This window comes from Lissotriton vulgaris, chromosome 10 (assembly GCF_964263255.1).
Source record: "Lissotriton vulgaris chromosome 10, aLisVul1.2, whole genome shotgun sequence".
Lineage (NCBI taxonomy): Eukaryota > Metazoa > Chordata > Amphibia > Caudata > Salamandridae > Lissotriton > Lissotriton vulgaris.
In genome coordinates, this window is record NC_141698.1 from 28,486,280 (window position 1) to 28,508,244 (window position 21,965).

The window sequence follows — 21,965 nt, forward strand, 5'->3', positions numbered from 1 at the left end:
ATATATATATATATATATATATATATATATATATATATATATATATCCATACTAATATTATAAAGAGAGAGCCCAAACCTTGGAGACGGGTAATCTCAGTAACCACAGCAACAATCACAACACCCAATGCAGCGTTGGAAAAGGCAGTTGCAGCAGAAGGACATAGGGTATGCAGACGGCCACAATATACATTTAAAAGGTAAAAGAACCGTGCCAGCAAAGTAGTCCCTTGTGGGGGTGTCTGCGTTCTGCTGTGGGCGTGTGCTTGGGGCGTGACAAGCGCTGGGGGCGTGTGGTACGTTCCGCCCTTCATGCCATGTGAGTCGTACATACAAGCGCCAATTACGCAATTGTGCCGCATCAAGGGGCACGCTGGGGGCGTGACACGCTGGAGCCGTGACAAACGCTGTGGGCATGATTATGGGGTGCAGGGGTATTTAAAGGGATCAGGGTGGGATTAGTTTAGGGCGTAAAAGGTAATAAAATGAAATAATAAATAAATATAATATAAATAATGCAGTTTAAAATAATAAATGTTTTAATTAAATAAAAAAAATGTGTATATATAAGCGGTTGAAAACCCATCTCTTCCCTTAGTTCTGACCTCCCCCCCTTGCCCCCACTGACCCGCAGGTGTATGGATCTTAGCGCTGGGATACCCACGGGTGACTAAGCGCTTTATAACATTTTTTAATAATAATAATAAATATATATATATATATATATATATATATATATATATATATATATATATACATACACAAAAACACAAGGTTGCCCCAAAGAGAAAGCCACACACAAAGGGGTACAGCACAACACTCCGCAAGCAGCAGCGTTCGATCAGACTGCGTGTGCTTCATCTGGCCATACGCGTTTCGAGCTCCCTTGAGCTCTTGATCACTGGCGGCATGAAGAGGGAAACAGGTGAGTAAGAACAAACTGCTTTTATTTAAATTGAAGTTCCGCCCATGTGGGCGTGCAAGGCATGCTGGTCACGGTAGTTCCAAATATTGCCTAAAGGACTTCAGCGTTCTCTAACCAAGTGGATCCTGCTCCCTCTGCACATTAAAATGTCAATCCCGTTTTTTAAAAACATGCTTTTACCATTCATACATTTACAAATGAATTTCGTTGTAAATGTATGCATGGAAAAAGCATATAAAATGTACTGCCATGCGTTATAATGGCATTGTGTAGTCATGGTACTTTCGTAATGAAAGTATGCGGAGTGATGGTATGCGGAAAGAAAGTTGGGGAATAATGGGTGTTTACCGCGGGAAACAATCATTCAAGACTCACACAATTCTAATTGTTAAATGGTCGCCTATGGCCCTCAAGCGGGGGCACACGCGAATGAGCGTGTCACATTACACACATTCTATTTCATACCCGGACAACGTCGGGTCGGGCTGCTAGTATATATATACATACACACACACCTATATGGTACAAATCTTCAAGGTAGAAGGATATGGAGTTAGGAATAGTAAATCAATACTTCCCTATATGCACTCACCTTTCTCTATTTTGTCCCTCATTATTCTGTCCTCGATATTCTTGTACCACAATATTGTTGGAGTCGATATTCAGTCGTACAATTGTGTTTATTCCTTGGGAGCTGCATTTCATCTGCAGAGATCTGTCTTGGTTTGACTCTGGTGTACATGACATCAGCTGGTGGGCCAATGCATGTGATGTCATCCTTAAAATGTTGCGTGCCCAGCGCCCCACACAGCTAGTTCTTGTGAGCATGTCTCGCTGCCGGTGACGCCCTGTACCATGTTCACCTACATACTAAGCCCACGGGGCCTAATGCTTAGGGTCAGGGACGCGAGATTGGAAGACTGAGTGGATGAGTGATTCATTTAAGAAACTGATGGCTTTTCAGAGCCTCAGGCAGAAGGACTTCTCCCCTGTAGCTTCTGCAGCGTGCCCCATGCAGAGGTGCTTGGGTCTCTCCACTGAGGCGCTGGCAGGCCTTACGCGAGACACAAGTAGGAGTACTGCGCCTACATGTAGCTGAAGCGAGGCGCTAGCGATTCACTCACCCTCTGGTAGGTCACCTGCAGCTTTCGGAGTACCACCTCCGTGTTGGGCATCTTCTTCTCCACCTGGAGGAGGCAAAGGAGAGGAGACAGACATTAAAGGGGACTGCTGATTCTAAAAACAGTGATACAAGGGTCCAGCCACTGAAGCCCGTGGGCATGACATTGTGATAGCTGATTTTATCCAGCGTCCTTGCAAATAAGGTACAGTGATTCAACCTGTAAGATGCCTGGAGGTGGCTTTCCCCCTAGGTTTACGTGCCATATATTTATCTGTTTTCAAAACCAACACATAAATAAAAATATTGTCATTTACAATTCCAATAGCTCTAACTTTTGCAAAGGCAAGAACGTTGCCTTGTAAATGCTTGTTTTTGTTAGGCACGGGGAGATTACGTGATTTGCCCAGAATCACAGGTTGTTCAGAGTCATTGAGAGACTCAAACCCAGTTACCCAGATTCGAGGTCGACCGCCCTAGCCATTAGGCCAACTCCTCTCCCCTGTATGTATTATGTGATTTTTGTTTCGTTTGTCTTCTAAGAAAATAATAAAATATTTAGAACACAAAAAGAGGAAAAAAAGAAGACTTGCAGCACTGGGAGCTGAGGTCACAGCCGTCTCTTGATAGAGGCTGCTTCAGCCATGGAAGGGAACACTTGTGCTTTAAGAGACCTCTGATGTGTTTCCCAACAGAGAGGAGTGTTCGGGCCTGCCCTCCACCACTCCCTTAGTTCTAAGCGGCTACTGTTGGACTAGCAAATAAAGCGCTGGCCATACAAGCAGGTATTGTTTTTTGGATGACTAGAAGGATCAGCGGCTTACATGCTGGTAACAACACTGGGTCCCAGCGGGGCCAATTAAGCGTTTCCTCCTTCAGAAAAGATGTAGCCTAACGGTTAGGGCGGTGGACTTCAAATCTGGGTAACCGGGTTCGAGTCTCCTCAACGACGCTCAACATCCTGTGATTCTGGGAAAATCACGTAATCTCCCCGTACCCAACAAAAATGAATGTGTCCTTATGTAACGGCACTGGTGCTCATGTAAAGCGCTCCGATACCTGATTTCGGGTCAAGTTTGCGTGATATAAAACTTAGAAGAAAAACAAAAAAGAAGTCACTAAAGTTAAGACCATTAAGTGGTCCAATAGCAACACCTGTCATTTACAGAGCTACAAAAAGGCAAAACTCCAATAAAAAGAACTTCTTAATATTTTCATTGTAGACATTTCTTTAGGTTGCCCTCTGCAGCAAACTGCAGATCTTTTGTAGGCTTCCTGAATAGCGTTCGTCAACAAGCGCTAAATAAATACAATCCTTTGTCCTCCTCTATCCTTCTGCTTCCATTCCAAATCCAAATAACTGACTAACCTATCCACCACTTAAAATGTACTTGCTTGTTTCACTATACTAATTCAACACTAATCCTCTATGGGTCCCGGAGTAGCGTTTTACTCGCAGAAAAAGCGCTTTGACGCCTCGTCAGGGGTAGTAAGCGCTATATAAATGCAATTACAATACAATACAATACAATACATCAGAAACCCAAAGTGTGCTTAGAAAGTGCAAACCACTGACCTTCAATCATACACAACTGCCCCATCCCTGTGACATGTGGTTCTACCAGGACGAGCCATTTAATCACACAAGGATCATTCCAGGGATGAAAGGCAGTCACCAAGTTTGACCTGAGAAGCAAGCACGGAAGATAACACACATATTGTACAGCAAGTGTCTTAAGTATATGAACCACATACATCTCAGGCAGGATTCCTCAGTTCAGTGATAAACACTTACAAATGCATTGTAGCCAGCACATTCTTTCTATTTATATCCCCTGCAGGGGCAGGCAGCTGGTGCCAACAATTCTCATTCCCACCAGCATTCTGGGGCCAATAATGTAGTCACCATCTATTTATACAAGCATCACAGCCACCTCGGAGTAGGTGAGGGATGGAAAACGCACACTGTGCGATACAGAACACAAAACATAAGGGAACCGCATAACGCACCGTCCCTGCCGGGGAACCTGAGGCCCGCCCAACCTCCAGGCAAAGAACCCATCTGTAATCAACTCCAAGCAACAAAGGGTAGGGCTGAAAGGTCCAGGACCACCAGCAGGTCAGTCTCTTCTCTAGTCAGCCCCATGCCCCCCATCAAGGGGACCAAACCAGCCAATGGCGTCAGATGTGGCCCCTGCCGCGGGTTGAAGTCCTCTGGAGGTGCTCGCAGGCAGGGGGTCAAGGAAAAAGGCTGCACTCCTGGCCCGCTGCGGTCTTAAGCACGGGAGCACAGCCGCCGGTGATCCTTCATCCTGCCCGTGAAGCGACTAATGGCGACCCCCGGCTAAGTGCAGGGTACCACAGCCCAGGCCAAAAAGCATTCGTGCGATACCCACCGCCATGTTGGTCTAATTTCTTTATGCACACACCTACCAAAGTCTAAGAGGCATATTTACAAGCTTCTTGCACCACTTTTGCATCACTTTTCCCATGTAAAAAATGATTCAAAAGTGGCGCTAGGGCCTTGTAAATAAGCCCCTAAATATTTTGAGTCCAATTTACAAGTTTCTTTCCAGACACAAGTGAAAGTTACGTGCATAAAGAACTAGTTTGTGGGTGCAAATTCTAGGAGTGATGGACCCAGGGTTACACCACATTGCTGCTCCGCAGACTGAAAATACGAATTCAGAGAACCACCCAACATAGGAGGCTGCCTACAGCTGTAATCATAGAGGCAAGGCAGTAGGTGCCACAGGTCGGTGGGCATGCAAAAGGCGATGAACACCTACAAACTCCTAGGTTTGTTAGTAGTTTGCACGTCTATTCCCTCCATGAAAACAAAAGCAGATGTACTCCTGTAATACTCTAGAGCAAGGGCATTTTTAGGGCGCGGAAGGAAAGGGTGAGCACTGTATGTCAGGTGGGTGTGGGAGAAGAGATTCCTTAAAGAGGTAAAATGTGCTTCTGTACATTGCAGCCATGTGCAGTCCAGTCGTTTGTTAGCCCCACGGACCACCCTCTGAAGAAGAAATAGTGGAAATATACAACTTGCAAAAGACCTCCATGTCTATTTTAATAGTGTTTTGCAAATGAGCAAAAAAGTGCAAATCTTCGCACATTTTTTAAAGGTATGCAAATCAAACATATGCAAGCATAGTTTTCTAACTTGACTGAAATGAGAACGCAAAAGCCTTCATTATGAGGCTGCCAAAAATCCTGATTCCGGATACAAACAGGAGTAAGCAGCCGAAACGTGTTTATGTGTTGAGCAGGAGAACCTGCACCATAAGGAATTTTCCCTACACACATTTCATAGGAAGAAACCTAGAGACAAGTGAACTGGGACAAATTCTCAGTAAGAGACGAAATAGGGGAAAATCTGTGTGAAAAACACGGATTCTACACACAGTGCCTTATTCTGATGAGGAAAACTCATAATGGTGCAGTAATAATATACTTGATGGTAATTTTGCGTGCAACACTGCTGCATCCATTCTTAGTCAAATTGAAGAGGGTTTTACATAAAAGTGATGAGAGGATTATTTGCAAGTAGTCTAGCCAATGGCAATCACTTGGGGTAGCATTCCAACCCACTCTGCCACCCCAGGCTCAGCCATAGGCAAATCAGCCGTGGTCCTGCTCCAATAAGAAAACTCCGGCCCGAACAACCAAACCAAGCTCTCTCCGAAGCAGAACACGAGTAATCCAGGACCAGTTCTCGCCTCCTCAGTCAGGTGCAGCTTGGTTCCCGGGGCACAGTGAGCACGAGGCCCTCATGAACGTAAACTTCCACCAATTCTGACCCATCACCTTTTGTGTGTTTCATGTACCGCCCTAAGTAGCCATGGGTATGCCCAGACGTGGGTCCCTTGCTCACGGGAACCTCACTACACCCAAAAGACGAGCCCTAATAAGACCAAAATCGGTCTTGAGGGTGATTTCAGTGATGAGACAAATGACAAACTTTCATCACATCACTTTTTGGGTGTTTAATAAGTTCAAAGAGGGTTGGCAGAACTGGGTGTGCCACTGTTCTTTCCACCTCCTTTCAGCTCTCCCTTATTAGCTCTAGCACTTTTAACACACAAGGTTTTATTAAAACCCATTTTTATTCTCTCCTTTGTCATGGTGTGGATTTTGAGTTTCAGAAACATTTTTCAAATGGAAGTAGAACATGCATATTAGGAGTGTTTGTATTTGGAAGGTTGTTGCTACTCAACATTGTACATAAATTGCTATGGTTTGATAAAACGGACTTTGACATTGGAAAAGTGTGACCCCCTTTGGAATCATTTTCAATCTCCCACTGAGCCCGGTGCTTCCGTAGACTTTGTCGGGTCACCCCTCCTGCCACCCTTCCTTACCTTCAAGGAACAGTTCACCTGCATTACCTCCAGGGTTATCCCCTGCCACAGACACCTGAGGACACCCTCCTTGGAGGTGTAACAGGTTGAGGGGTATGTTTTATACCCTCCTGAGAGAAAGCCTATACTCCCCATCATATGCCACAAAAGAGGCAGATTCCTGGACCTGGTGAGATCATTGGAGGAATTCAGGACAAGGTTTGGAGGGAGGTGCTCGAGAGACTCCCAAGATGGCCGCCAAGCTGCTTTTTTTGGTGCAGATTTATAAAGCGCGAACTCGACCCGACGGTATTGGATCACTTTACATGAGCACCAGTTACGTTACACAAGGACACATTAATTTTCTTTGGTAGACACGGGGAGATTACATGATTTGCCCAGAATCACATTATGTGGATTCGACCCCGAGGCTCGAATCTTAGTTTCCCCGCTCCAAGGTCAGCAGTCTAGCCCTCAGACCACATCCTCTTCTCATTCACCTTTTTCCTCCAGCTCAGGACTCCAGGCTGTAGCGCCTTCTATGGCTTCAGGTTAATGTTTGACTCCAGAATACCTTTGAGCACACAGAGTTCATTCATCGCACCCCCCCAACCCCCACCGTGCCCGCTTTGTGGCTGAAACCCTCTGGCACACATGCTGGTCTTAAAATGGGAACTGCGTTGTGGCCTCTGGACTTTTACTCTCAGTGGCTCGCCAGTCCCTCATATTTGCACCCATTGTGTGATTATTAGAAAACAAGAACTTGTTCTGGACTTTGCCCCCCCCCCCCTCCCCTCCCCTCACACACACACACAGACACACGTCACGCTCTAGCCTGAGCCCTCTGCACTCTCGTGCCTGGCTGAACGGTGCCAAGGTCACAAGCAGCAGCAGTGGTGCTGGGTATATATTTGTTCTTTTAAGTCTGGCTACACACAGCTTTACAAAAGAAAGTACAAGAGGGTGGGAGAGAGAGATAGAAGGAGGGAGAGAGAGACGAGAGAGAAGGTGAAAGAGAGGAGAGAGGGAGAGGAGAAAGAGAGAGAGAAGGAGAGACAGTGAGAGGGACAGTGGAGGGAATCAAAGAGAGGGAGAGGAGGGTGAGAGTGCAGAGAGAGAGACAGAGCGAGAGATGGAGAGAGAGGGAGTGAGAGAGAGTAAAGGAGAGAGTGTGTGTGAGAGAGCGAGGGAGAGAGTGTGTGAGAGACAGAGGAGAGAGAAAGGGAGAAGGGGAGAGAGAGAAATAAAGAGAGGAGAGTGTGAGAGAGAAGAGAGGAAGAGAGAAGAGAAGGATAGAGAGAGAGAGAGAGAGAGAGAGAGTGCTTTGGGTCAGACCCCTTGGCTATACTATAACTTCTCATGTGTTTTCCTGGTTTTTACCATTGCTGGGCTGGACTACCCATCAAACCCATGTCATTGTGTGGATGGCTCCATTGTTCCATGTGTCTTTTCATTAGGTTGTGCTTGTGAAGCATCAAGTGGCCCTTTTGTTAGACTTCAGATGCAAAATAACTGTAGCTTCTAATTCAAAGCAAACACAAGGAGATGATGGTCGGAGCGCTGAAACTTTTCAGACACTCACCCCTAGTCACAGATCTGGGTTGAATCCATCATCGTTCTTTATCTCACTTCACCACCTCAGTTCAGACCTAGTTATATGCAAATCAGCCTTGACCCTGTGCCTCATGGGAACAGTCCAGCCCGAACTGCCAAGTCATGTCTTCCCTGGACCGGGAACAAGCATCCTGGGACCAGTTTCGGGACAACAGCCCTCATCAGCCAGGCTATCTTGAATCCAGTGGCAAAGTGAGCAAGGGACCCACGTCTGGGTATACCCTGTTAACTTAGGGCGAACAAACAAAAGGAGACGATGGACAGAGCGCTGAAACTTTTCAGAGACTCACCCCGAATCACTATTAGGTCTGGGTTGAATCCATCATCATTCTTTATCTCACTTCGCCTCCCCAGTTCAGACACAACTATATGCAAATCCGTCTAGTTCAGACTCATGAGGCCAGATTTACAAACCTTTTGCTCTAGGTTTGAGTCATAAAAGTGATTCAAACCTGTGCAAAACAGTTTTTGTTGTACTTACTGTCAGGCGCAAAACTTGTTTAGTGCTGGAGAGCTGCCTGGAAGTAAGACCCATTTACAAAAAGGGGGTGGTGATGAACAGAGTGTCTGAGTTAAACAGACCACTCTTACCCAGTCCAAAGATCAGGGCTTGATCCATCACCGTTATTTATCTCACTGCCCCATCCCAGCTCAGAACCTGGCTATATGCAAATCAGTCTGTCCCTGGCCCAGTGCATCATGGGAACAGGGCAGACTAAACTACCAAGCCAATTCTTCACCAGAAAGGAGACAAGCTACCGGGGACCGGTTTCTGGCATTTCAGCCTTCTTCGGCCCGGCTTGCTTGAATCCTGATGGAGCAGTGAGAAAGGGACTCATGTCTGAGTATACCCTGCCACACCTATAGTGGCCAAAAACGATTTACAAAAAGGGGGTGGTGATGAACAGAGTGTCTGAGTTAAACAGACCACTCTTACCCAGTCCAAAGATCAGGGCTTGATCCATCACCGTTATTTATCTCACTGCCCCATCCCAGCTCAGAACCTGGCTATATGCAAATCAGTCTGTCCCTGGCCCAGTGCATCATGGGAACAGGGCAGACTAAACTACCAAGCCAATTCTTCACCAGAAAGGAGACAAGCTACCGGGGACCGGTTTCTGGCATTTCAGCCTTCTTCGGCCCGGCTTGCTTGAATCCTGATGGAGCAGTGAGAAAGGGACTCATGTCTGAGTATACCCTGCCACACCTATAGTGGCCAAAAACGATTTACAAAAAGGGGGTGGTGATGAACAGAGTGTCTGAGTTAAACAGACCACTCTTACCCAGTCCAAAGATCAGGGAAGTAAGACCCAGCAGCGCAGAGAGCTGCCTGGAAGTAAGGCACAGCAGTGCAGAGAGCTGCCTGGAAGTAAGGCCCAGCAGCGCAGAGAGCTGCCTGGAAGTAAGGCCCAGCAGCGCAGAGAGCTGCCTGGAAGTAAGGCCCAGCAGCGCAGAGAGCTGCCTGGAAGTAAGGCCCAGCAGCGCAGAGAGTTGCCTGGAAGTAAGGCCCAGCAGCGCAGAGAGCTGCCTGGAAGTAAGGCACAGCAGTGCAGAGAGCTGCTTGGAAGTAAGGCCCAGCAGCGCAGAGAGCTGCCTGGAAGTAAGGCACAGCAGCGCAGAGAGCTGCCTGGAAGTAAGGCCCAGCAGCGCAGAGAGCTGCCTGGAAGTAAGGCCCAGCAGCGCAGAGAGCTGCCTGGAAGTAAGGCCCAGCAGCGCAGAGAGCTGCCTGGAAGTACTCTGCCACCCCAGTTCAGACATGGCCATATGCAAATCAGTCTGACCCTGTGCCTCATGGGAACAGTCCAGCCCGAACTGCCAAGCCATGTCTTTCCTGGACCGGAAACAAGCATCCTGGGACCGGTTTCTGGCATTCCAGCCGTCTTCAGCCAGGCTTGAGTGAATCCAGTGGCAAAGTGAGCAAGGGACTCACGTCTGTTCCCATGAGGCACAGGGTCAGACTGATTTGCATATGGCCATGTCTGAACTGGGGTGGCAGAGTGGGCTTAAGAATGGTGATGGATTAAACCCAGATCAGTTGACTGGGGGTGAGTGTTTGATTGATTCAGATGCTCCGTCCATCACCACCCCCTTTTGTACTGGAAGTAGGGCCCAGCAGTGCACAGAGCTGCTTTGCATTACTCTACATCAGGGGGTGTCACATGGGTGGTACTAGGGTGTTCCAGTGCTCCCAACCATGCTTTTTGACACAAAACCTTATCTAATAACAATAGTAGACAGGGTTTTCTGCCAAAAAGTCATGCAACTTTGAAGCAAGAGCTAAAAGGAGAAATATTTTAATTTCTCCTTTCTTTTCGCACTTTGCATGTGGGCTGCTCTGTACAGCACACATGCAAAGTAGGAAATGTTTTACAGTTTGTCTAGGCTTAATATCCTGTACTTGAAGGGTACCCTTCCAGTAAAAAACCTATGCGATACTCACGCAGACACCCTTTTACTATGGTGCCTGGCGCTCGGCAGCCTGGTTGTGTGTACCGGTACCGGCACTAGGGAGAGGGGAGGAGAGAGCCATATCTCTGTAGACATGGCGCTTTTCTCCTCTTTCCCTGTCCCTCAGGGCAACAACTTTGGGTGCTGCGCCATGTTGTGTGACAGGGTCGTAAATATGTATTTACTTTACTGACATGACAACATTTTAATTGTTGTATTGTAGCTTTTTGTTTAGGACGTGCACATTCTTTGGATGCCCTCGACTGTCATAAACACATAATGTTATTCATTAATTACACCCGGGGCGTTGCTATCCTTATAATACTTTGGATTTATGACTGTTTTTTGTTCACAAAGTAAAGACGTACCCACACATTGGCTTTCTTAATGGTGCAAGGACAATACTGTCCCTTTTTCAAAACCATCTCAGTGCTGTGCATGCCTTTTCAGTTCACCGTGTGAAATGCAAACTTCACCTTTAGAGTCACAACACACTTCTTGTTGCAGTGCACACAACGAAATTAGTTTTATTTATGTATATGTTTACTTACCTGTATTTGTCCATATTCCATATTTTACTACCCCCCACCATGCCCCTCCCCCGCCCCATGTCACCGCCCAGCAGCACTCCCACCACCGCTACTGCTATCCAGATTAACTCTGCAAAGGGACGGGCGCTACTCTCGCCTTCCATACTGTCGAAGCCCAGGTCGCTCCTTCATTTGGGGTTTTCTGTCTGGGAATGCTGGAGCAACATGTGCCAAACACTTCCCCTAACAAAAGACAGACCAACTAGATTTGCCAATGCTTGTTTTACTGTGTGTGTCCAACCTACCCGCCTTGCCACTGCTATGTCTTTAGACAATAGAGCAGCAGAGAGTCTACAACACTCCGCCTCACAGTAAGTTCGGCCTTTGGTTTTGGAGTTTAGAAGCAGGATTGTTGCCTCCTCACACCCTTGCAGCCATCCCTGCTCTGAACATTGCTATGACTACTGACTGGGTATCAGCAGCATTACATTTCCACTCCCTGACAGCACCCTAAAGGGTCAGATGGACAAGGGGCTTCATGCTTAGATCGGATGACGTTTGTGTCTAGCAGGATATCCATGAACAGTACCCGTTCATGGACCAACGGCGACCCACTATACCCAGAGAAATAGATACAGAGACCGAACCTCGCGAGAAGAGTAGCGGGCATGCCATGAAAGAAAATATAACATTGACAGACCAGGCGGAACAAGGTAGGACATGGTGAGCTTGTAAGGTAGTTAGTGAGAGAAGGTTACCAGCCTGGGGCTGTCAAAGGAACCAGATGAACAAGCAATGGCAAAGCCATTATGTTTCACCTATGCAAGACCGATTGGTGTTGTCAATGTTCTTTAAAGGTATTGCACATGAGCGCGGGCTACTGTGTAACGCGGCGTAAAGCAAATAAAAACACAGCACGTTGGCACGCCTTGCTTTGACCACGTCATAGAGCTTTTTTTTTACTTGAAGCCATGTTACCCAGCAGCCCACGCTGCTCTGCAACATCCTTAAAAACATTATCAAAGCCACATAGCTCTGCACGGCTGTGTTAATGTTTTTTTAAGATGTTGCACAGCAGGGAAAAAGACTAAAATCCAAGAGGAAACTCACACCAATTGGAAGCAAGGAAACAAGAGTGACTTGGGAGCCAACACATGTTTGGTAATGGTTAAGTAATGGGTGGGATCTAAGCCTCTTTAAATAATTTTTTCTTTATAAGAGATTTTGCAGGCCTAGTGCAAGAGCAGTGCATGCGAAACCTAAACAGTAACTTTCCTTCTGTAACAATATATATCAGGTGGATGCCTTATCTTCCTGCAGATTATTTACTTTGCATTATCTACCCAAGATTAAAATTAGTCTAGGAAAACCCTTCCCCAGCAATGGCTCTGCAGTGCCACCAGGTGGGCCATGCACCTCAAGCCACAACTCCACCCGCCGACATGGCTACACCAGAAAATATAAGGCTCCAACCAGCACACTGTTGTCAGTTCCTGGACTTCTTAATCACTTCACTGAGGCATGTTACTGGTTAACCAAGGGAGTAATACAACACAACTTGGGTAAAGTACCCATCACTGCATGCATGCCTGTGACCAGACAGTACTACTAGTAAAATATTTGCAAACATAACCATGTAGCCGCCCACAGATGTCAGCAACTGGGACAACCCTGGAAAGGGTAGTGTAGTCGGCTCTCTGGGTAACGTAGCAGGATAGGACTCTTTGTGAGACTCCAAAGAGTGTACATTCACTTTGGGTGTCGCCCTTTGGCGTCAAATAGCCCTGGCCAAGGATTTGGAAGGCATCTATAATATAGATACTTTGTTCTAAATGCATAATTGTTTGTGATGAAATGGTAGTGCCCTCCTACTGTTCATATTTGAGTATAAATGACCTAGGATGAATTTAAATATTCATTGAAATCTAAGATGGGACAGGAATCGAAACGTATGAAGTTTTCAGAAGGAAAAGAGCGTATAAATGGAGAGCATTATAAATCCGTTAACTCTGCCATGGCCGGTCCCAAGCCCAGCAGCGAAAGCATGGGATTATGAGTGGGGATAGCTATCCCACCGTGCAAAACAATCCCAGCTACATAAACGTCAACCAAAAGACATCCCGGCCTTAGGGGGAGAGAAATCTTTTTCACGGAGAGTAATGATGCCTTGAGGTAAAAGCCAGAGATCCCTGGAAGCCACAGAGCCGATCCACCTGCTTTCGACCAAGACCATTACCATCGGGACATGGAACGTGAAAGCCAAGAAGTTCAGATGTTTCCTGCAGGATGTGAGAAGGATGAGAGGAGGAGACATGGCGTTAGACCATCCCCTTGTCATGGCCAGGCTACAGCTGAAGAAAGCATGGATGGAACCGGCAAACCAATGCCAGAGATCTAACACCACCTGCCTCACAAATGCACAGGAACTGAGTGAATACTCAGTCACCCTCAGTAACAAGTTTCAAGTTCTGCAAGAACAAGAGGATAAGAGAGACCCTGTAGAAAGTCAGTGAGAGAAGATCAAAGAAACAGTGACATCAACCTGCCAGGAGTTACTAGGGCACAAGAAATACCAGCATATAGAATGGCTCTCCACCAAGACTTCCAATCCAAGAGAGAAACGAAAAGAAAGCTGCACTTAACACCAGCTGAATAAGAGCAGAAAAAGTGAAATCTCAAGGTGAATACAGCAAAACTAACAAGGAAGCAAGGAGAAGCTTAAGAGCAGATAAGGGATGATTCATTGATGGTCCTGTCACAGAAGCCCATGAAGCAGCAAGCCAGGGAAACTGGAAAGAACTCTACAACATAACAAAGAAACTCTCGGGCAGATACAGCAAGCAAGAAAGACTTGTTAAAGACAAAGTTGGGAAGGCAATCATGGATAATGAAGGCCAACAACGAAGATGGGTGGAGCCCTTTGAAAAACTGTTGAGCCAGCCCATTCCGCAATCTCTGCCAGACAATTAACCAGCTGACAAGGACTTGCCAATCAACTGCAGCAGACCAACCAAGGAAGAAATACAGCAAGCCGTCACAAATATAAGAAATGGGAAGGCAGCAGGACCTGACAACATTCCGGCAGAGGCTCTGAGGGTAGACATTGACACATCAATAGACATGCTCTACGCCATGCTTGGAAGGATCTGGGTAGAGGGAAAGGTGCCATCAGACTGAAAGGAGGGATATCTCATCAAGATCCCCAAAGGAGTTGACCTAAGTAACTGCACAAACTACAGAGGGATAACGCTTCTATCAACCCCAGGCAAAGTGTTCAACAGAGTCATCCCAAGCTGGCTTCTACAAAGATCGATCCTGCACAGACCACAGTGCAACCCTCAGCATCATCATCCAGCAGTCGATGGAACAGAACTACCCCCTCTATTGTCAACTTCATCAACTATGAGAAGGCATTTCTCTTAATTGGCAGAGAGACTCTTTTAAAACGCCTCCGACAATACAGTGTGCCAGATAAACTCGTAAGAATCATCAGGGACTCTTACAAGGGAATGACCTGCAAGATAGACCATGGAGGACAACTCACAAAAGCCTTCCAAGTGAGGACTGGAGTCCACCAGGGTTGTTTGCTCTCACCATAGACTGGATTATGAAGACATCTACAGGAGGGAGAAGTAATGGGATCCAGTGGACACCTCGGATGCAGCTCGAAGACCTGGACTTTACAAATCCCCTGGGCCTACTCTCCCATACCCATCTGCAGATGCAAGAGAAGGCCGACAATGCGGCAGCTGCATCAGCACAACTTGGCCTCAACATCCACAGGGAAAAAAACAAGATACTGAACGCTAACACGGCCGTCACAGCGGCAATCACTCTTGCAGGCAATGCACAAAAAGAGGAAGGAGGTCTTCACCTACCTGGGCAGTGTCTTAGACAAGCAGGGTGGCACAGACACCGATGGCATGGCACACATTGGCAAGCAAGGGCCACCTTCATTCAGCTAAAGAAGATCTGGAGCTCCAATGACCCAACGCTGACAACCAAGATCAGGCTTTTTAACACCAATGTAAACTCGGACCTTTTGCATGGAATGGAAACGTGGAGGACAACAGTGACCAACAAAGTCTAGCCCTTCATCCACATCTGTCTGAGGAAAATCCTCCAAACACCACCAGCAACAATGACCCTTGACAGCAGACTTACCAACTCCCTGCTCATGAAGAAATCATGAGAAGATGCTAGGACTAGAGAAGTCACAGCCTCTGCAAGCCCATGTCAAACCCCACCAGGCAAGCCCTGACCTGGAACCCTCAAGGGAAAGAAATGAGGAAGGCCAAGAAACACCTGGCACCGAGGCCTCAAGGCTGACTGCAAAGTGGTGGGTTACATCTGGAGTCAGATTGAAAGAAAAGCCCAGGACAGAGATGGCTGGAGAGTCCGGGTTGATGACCTATACCCCAGGAGGGGCAGTAGGCATAAGTAAGTAAGTGGTATTATAAATGTGTTGGGAAGTGAAAATGGCCTCCTTATTGACATATGGTCTTTTCACAGCAGTGCACGGAATATGCTTAGGGAAATGGCCAGGCAGTGTGGACCGGAATATCATAGACACAATATAATCGGATTGTGCTTTAAATTCAGTTATAAAAATATCACAAAATTGGAGTTAATAATAGAAAATCTACACCTAACATGACAATATATTTGTAAACTAAATCTATGGACACAATATGTATGCCATATTTCTGATTCCAGTGTTCTGCAGTAAAAGTGACCAGGCGGCTGCCTCCCATAGTTCTTGTGGGGAAGGTGTCACACTATATGTACGGACACACTATGTATACCAGATGATATTTCAGACTACAAGGTTCTACCATAGAAGTGACCAGGTGGCTGCCTCCCATAGTTCTTGAGGGGAAACTTTCACACTTGCTGAGAAGGGGGAACAGCACTTCAAGGAGTAGGGTGCCACGAAAGCAGGCCTTTTCTGTAAGGGACTTACCATGGTGACAGAGAAAGGGCCGAAGCTGGACGGTTCTTGATCAGTCGGCCAGTAGCGCTCACACTTTTTCTGGAGAATGAAATAACAGATGTCAAAGACTTATGAACAAATGGTGTGAAGAGAAGGAAGCACTCGCAAGAAAGGGGTATCTAGCCAAAGAAAAAGAATGTAAAGGGAAATAATTAAAGTGAAAGGCAAGTCAAGAGAGGAAGAAATAGAAAGACAAATACTGTGATAGGCATGTGAGGGATAGAAAGAGAGAAGTGAGAAGAAACAAGTCGAAAGAAAAAAATCAACACAATTTTAAAGCGAATAGTTTTACCTTCCCCAGTTCCACCTCTCGACAGGCCATCACCACCACCTGCAATGGAAGGGAGAGGGGTCAGCAGGAAGTATCAGAGGGGACTTCCTCACACAAAGCTCTTTCCCCACACTCCCCTCCCCCAGGACCGTCCATGGCCACATTAATGCGCCATAGTGAAAATGGAAGAACATGTATGCAGTGCACTATACGACTCGCGTACTCCGTGGGCGCTGTTCGCCTATAGACATTGCTTGCCTATTGAGTGAGTTTACAAGGAGCAGAGCCAGACTGAGGAACCAAAAGCAGCCCTGCCAAGGATGCCCAAACCTGTCCTACTCCCTTAGTCTCTTCGCACTCTATATCCATCCATTCTCTCTCTCCTCTATGTTTCCATCTTCAATCACTTCATTTCTACCTTCTTTCCCCTTTCCTCTCTTTCTGTTTTACAGCCTCTCTTTGCCAGTTGTAATTAACCTGAGGGAGCTGGAGAAAGTGAGAAAGGCACCAGGAGCACCCAGTCTTTCAAAACCGGCCTACCAGGGAAATGCCCAGTGGAATAAAAGGCCTGTCCGGCCCTGCAAGAGAATTTAGTTGGCGTCTGATCGTACTGCAGGATTTTATGCTCAGATTTCAGCAGCCAGGGGCCTCTGGATCGGAGTCCAAGGATAGCAGTCCGTTGCCCCCACAGTGACCAATCGTAATGGGGGTTGAACACACAGGTTCTGGCCGATCTGAACGGTGTAGTGTCTGACGGGTGTAGACCTGCCTCTGTTCCTTGTTGGCATGTACACAAATGACGTACACATATCGCGCTTTTATACAGGCTTGTACCAGAAGCGATGGAGGTTCCTGCAAGACCTGCCCCATGGCTGTGATTTCTTAACCCTAAGCCACATGCCCCCAAGTAGTATGGGCTTTCCAAGACATACTCAGCTACATTCTGCGAAGCCCTGATACTGGACATCAGCGCAGTGTATTCTGGATTTTGGAAATGGCCCTTCACGGGCTGCTGTCAAGGCTTGAGAACCATGATAATTATATGTTGGACTCAGACATGTTGTAGCAGTTTCCATGACATCTCCACCTAACAGGCAACATCCATGCCCACAGTGACTACCTGAAATCCATGCTTCGAATACTCGCTGACTGCCATACCCCACCGCACACCTAAACCCAATGCCCCATGGTCTCAACAAGCTATCAACATTTGCAAGTGCAACATAAGGGCAGCTGAAAGTGCCTGGCACTTCACCAAACCTCACCCAGACTCCCAGCACTCAATGGCACATGCACAGCCTTTTAATCCACTAACCCAGGCCGAACTCTTATGTCAAAGCCATGGCTGAAGCCGACAAGCAGAGTTAAGATCCTTTCAAGTTGGACAGTGCATTCATCCTCTTCTGTCACCCACCAGAACCTCAGGACATGTGGAAATCAGTCGGCATTGACCATTTTGTTCACTAATATCGAACTTCTTGTTAGTTTATGTTTGCTGATAAGATGTTATTGTCATTCATTCCTGATATTTTTGATTTTTTTTAACACGCCATGATAAATAAACAGATCACTGCCCCTCGTGGTCAGCGCTTGCCACGTCCTACCCCTTTAATTTTTCTAAATTTCAGCCATGCTGCTGTACAACATCGCTAAAAGACATTGACGAAGAAATTGGCTCTTGCATAGGTGAGACCTAATGGCTTTGCCAATGCTTGTTAAAACTCCTTATTACACACATGAAAAGGAAGGAAGGATTTCCATCGCCAAGTGGATTTTCCATGCTGAGTGAACGTGTCACGGACCAGGACACGTGACCAGGCTCCCATCAGACACGCTCCTGCCCTTCCAGTTATGCTGCTGCTTGTGTTTTGGCCTGTGCGGAGGCAGTAATTAGAACTGGTTGGACCAGGGGAACCGCACGGCAGGAGGGTGAGGGGCCCGCCTGCTTCCTATACAGGACTGATGCTGTTCTGTATCATCCACTTGGGATACTGGTGTCTGGCAGAGAGCCAGCGCTTGAGCGCCCCGGGGTAGGGAGGCGAGGACAACTGAAAGCCAGGTTCACTGTCAGTGACCTCACTGGCAGGTAAGTGTGCAGACGGTGTGGAGGCGGTACAGCTTTTGGGAAACTGTGAGGTTGTCTCATAGGCTGGACTGTGAAAGGCCAGTAGGGCCAGTGTTAGTTCCACACGTGGATTGTGCATGGTGTGGGGCTGGGGCAGTCAGATAGGTTGGCCACTTCTCTTCAGGGCATTAATTCTTGAAACTTATCAACCCTGAACTTTGTGGCACAGCCTAATGCATTCTGGGTGTTGTAGTTGTTTTGCTTCCATTGAACTAACTAGACTAACACCTCTGAAATAAATGATTTGTTGGTGAAAAGTTCAGCACTGGAGAGTGTGTCCTTAGTGATCTGGCGTCGGGGATCCCCCCGGAGTCTGATGACATGTTCAGAGTTCAGGACCTTTGAAAGACCACTAGGGCCGTGGCCCAGTCGCCCATCTCAGGCTCCTAGGGCTGCACGGGCATGGACAGGCACATGGTAGCCTCACATGAAGGTTCCTCTGGTTGGTAGCATGACGGCTGGAATGGGTGAGCATGAGGTCAATGAATGTCATGACATGTGCAGATCACAGGTGGGGTCCCCCTTGAACTAAAGGCAAACATGCATCCATGGAAAACCCGGATCGATTCCACAGATAGCTGTACCACAAAAAAGTCCAATTTAATCGGACCCAATAAAACATGTTTGGCCGGAGGCTTGCGTTCCCCAGAAATACCCAAAAAGTTAGATACCACATAGGTACACTCAACCAATCAGGACACATAGTGGTCAAGCACTCCTCATGCCGGACATCTGGACACATGCACACTGGCCCACGTTAGCTCTCCCCGAGATTGAGAGCAATCTGTGACGTTATCAGATGCCCACATTCGATTGATTTAGGACTAAGATGCTCTTTAGGAATGTAGAGATCATTTTATTGTACCTCCTGAACTGTATAAATTGCCGTCCAAAACTTTGAACATCAAGAGATTTTGAGCAGACGCACTCCGTCCAGGGTCTCCCGGCCACAGCGTTTAATTAAACCAACTTGTTCCTGTTATGCCACCTGCTTCGAATTTTAATTTATTTATGGTGAATTCATATCCAAGCAACATGAGTGACACTATAGGATGCCCTGAAAAAGCCCTCTGTATCAGTCCGCGATGGAGGCGAATACGTCCTCGAATAGTTTGTCTTTAAACTGCCTGGGCCATTTTGCTTTGCACTTAATATTCTTTACAATACTGGAATGTTGAGCGCTCCACTGAAGACAATGAAGTAGAGCCGGGCGAATAATGGCTTCTGTCCAGAGGACCTTTAACAACCCTTATTGCCCTCGACACCGGGCTATAATGCTATATTAGCACAATACATGGATTACTGAGATTACTTCAGCCAATCAGAGTGTTGCCCTTAACTGCTGCCATTGGCCCGTATTTTATAGTTCAGCCAATCAGAATGCAGCCCTTAACTACTGCCATTTGCTAGTATTCTATAGTTCAACCAATCAGAGTGCTGTCCTTAATTACTGCAGTTTGCCTGCATTTTATAAAACTATGACGCGGGGAAATGAAGCAGACAGAGACGTTTTGCGTAAATCTGCCTGTAGAGGGTGTGATTAAACGACCTTAAGTCACTTTCCTCACTGCTCAAGTGCTACTGGGTATCAAGAGAATGTAACTGTCCTCTCATTTTGTGTCCTCACCTACGGCTAGGGGCAATAGCTGTGGGGTGTGTAATTAACATCAGTTTATGTCCATAATGCGACAGCTGACAACCTCATCAGACAGCAAGAACACGTCATTAGCACACTGTGAGTGGCAGAGTCAAGTGCACGGACTGAGGGGTCAGACCTGCACTACAGAAACTCTGCTTTGTAACTTCATGGGAGCGTGGGGTGGATGGTTGGAAGCTAACTCTATTAAATACTGCTGCAAAACCTGGCTGCCGGACAGGACGTCTGCTAAGGACAATTATTACATACAACATAAACACAATTTGATTATATTATGGGTCACAGATCTGAACGGCTCTGCACTAGGCTACCACCCACTATATCAGTACCAAGATAAACTGATATGCTGCAAGGAAATACATATACACATCAGCGGGCAGCCATGGTCAAACTCGCTACATATTAATGAACCGAGTCACCTTCACTCTTTTCACTTTTTCTTTTTTAAATCCTCTTTCAAAAAGCTTTTTACTTCTTATACCAATACATTTCATCCAAAATGTCTTTACTGTGATAACTTCTGAATCACATTTAAAACAAGTTACAAGCCCCATGAATAGCTATTGGAGATCCGCTTATGCTATACACATACCTAATATATACTCATTCATTGTCTTAGAATTTGAATTACCCATCAGGACCTTGGTTGATAATTGTCCATTCATTGTGCAATGTGTTACTTAATTGCCCCACATTATATATAGGCAAATATGAAAGAATTCACTCTCGTAATGTGCGGTCCTTGGTTCCATTTTAAAATTAAGGGTGTCCATTTTAGTTCATTTGTCCTGAGTACACCCGGAGATCCTTCCGATCAGAGTGATCGTAAAGACGCTGCGTCACCTCACAGCGAAGACACCGCATCACCAAACAGCAAAAGCACTGCGTCACCTACCAGCAAAGACACCGCATCACCTCACAGCAAAGACACCGCACCACCTCACAGCAAAGACACCGCGCCACCTCACAGCAAAGACACCGCGCCACCTCACAGCAAAGACACCGCGCCACCTCACAGCAAAGACACCGCGCCACCTCACAGCAAAGACACCGCGCCACCTCACAGCAAAGACACCGCGCCACCTCACAGCAAAGGCACCGCGCCACCGCACAGCAAATGCACCGCGTCACCGCACGGCAAAGGCACCGCATCACCGCACCGCAAAGGCAACGCGTCACCGCACAGCAAAGGCACCATGTCACCGCACAGCAAAGACACCGTGTCACCGCACAGCAAAGGCACCGTGTCACCGCACAGCAAAGGCACTGTGTCACAGCACAGCAAAGGCACTGCGTAACAGCACAGCAAAGACAACGCGTCACCGAACAGCAAAGACACCGCATCACCTCACAGCAAAGGCACCGCATCACAGCACAGACACCGCGCCACCTCACAGCAAAGACAACATGCCACCTCACAGCAAAGACACCGCGTCACCTCACAGCAAAGACACTGCGTCACCACACAGCAAAGACACTGCGTCACCTCACAGCAAAGACACCGAGCCACCTCACAGCAAAGACACAGCGTCACCTCACAGCAAAGACCCCTCACCTCACAACCCATTTATTACACTGGAGAATTCCATGTCTTTTTGGACTCTGTCGAGTGGAACCAATATTTGGCTCTGTCCAACTGGTTGTTTGGAACAGTGGTTATTTATTCACACAGGTTTGTCATGATATTGTGAAAAAACTAGCAAAGAAAAGGTGCGGCAAAACAGCTTAATACCAAGGCACTTACAATTGATTACTGAGATCCTCTCTGCAAGGACAGACACAGTAGCTACATCTTGATAAATAATTATCCACTACAGCCAGAGTAGAGCTAAAATAGGGCGGGAGGAGAGTGGGGGTTTGTGGTGGTCTTCAGCAGAAATGTGGGGTGACTGGATTAGGTGGATCACTGGAATGCCCTTTAGTGCTACTGCTCTCCCTTA

At 46.9% G+C, this 21,965-nt stretch overlaps 1 protein-coding gene across 2 annotated transcripts in view; it reads right to left on the reverse strand.

The window, feature by feature from the left end:
- PTPN18 (protein tyrosine phosphatase non-receptor type 18) overlaps positions 1 to 21,965 on the reverse strand; it is a 237,907-nt gene that overhangs the window by 110,772 nt on the left and 105,170 nt on the right. For both annotated transcript variants that reach the window (XM_086940321.1, XM_086940322.1), the window contains exons 5-7: positions 16,265 to 16,303; positions 15,943 to 16,011; positions 2,049 to 2,111 (exon numbers count right to left, since the gene is read on the reverse strand). In XM_086940321.1, the coding sequence (XP_086796447.1) occupies positions 2,049 to 2,111; positions 15,943 to 16,011; positions 16,265 to 16,303 (171 nt within the window). The remainder of the gene's footprint in view (positions 1 to 2,048; positions 2,112 to 15,942; positions 16,012 to 16,264; positions 16,304 to 21,965) is intronic.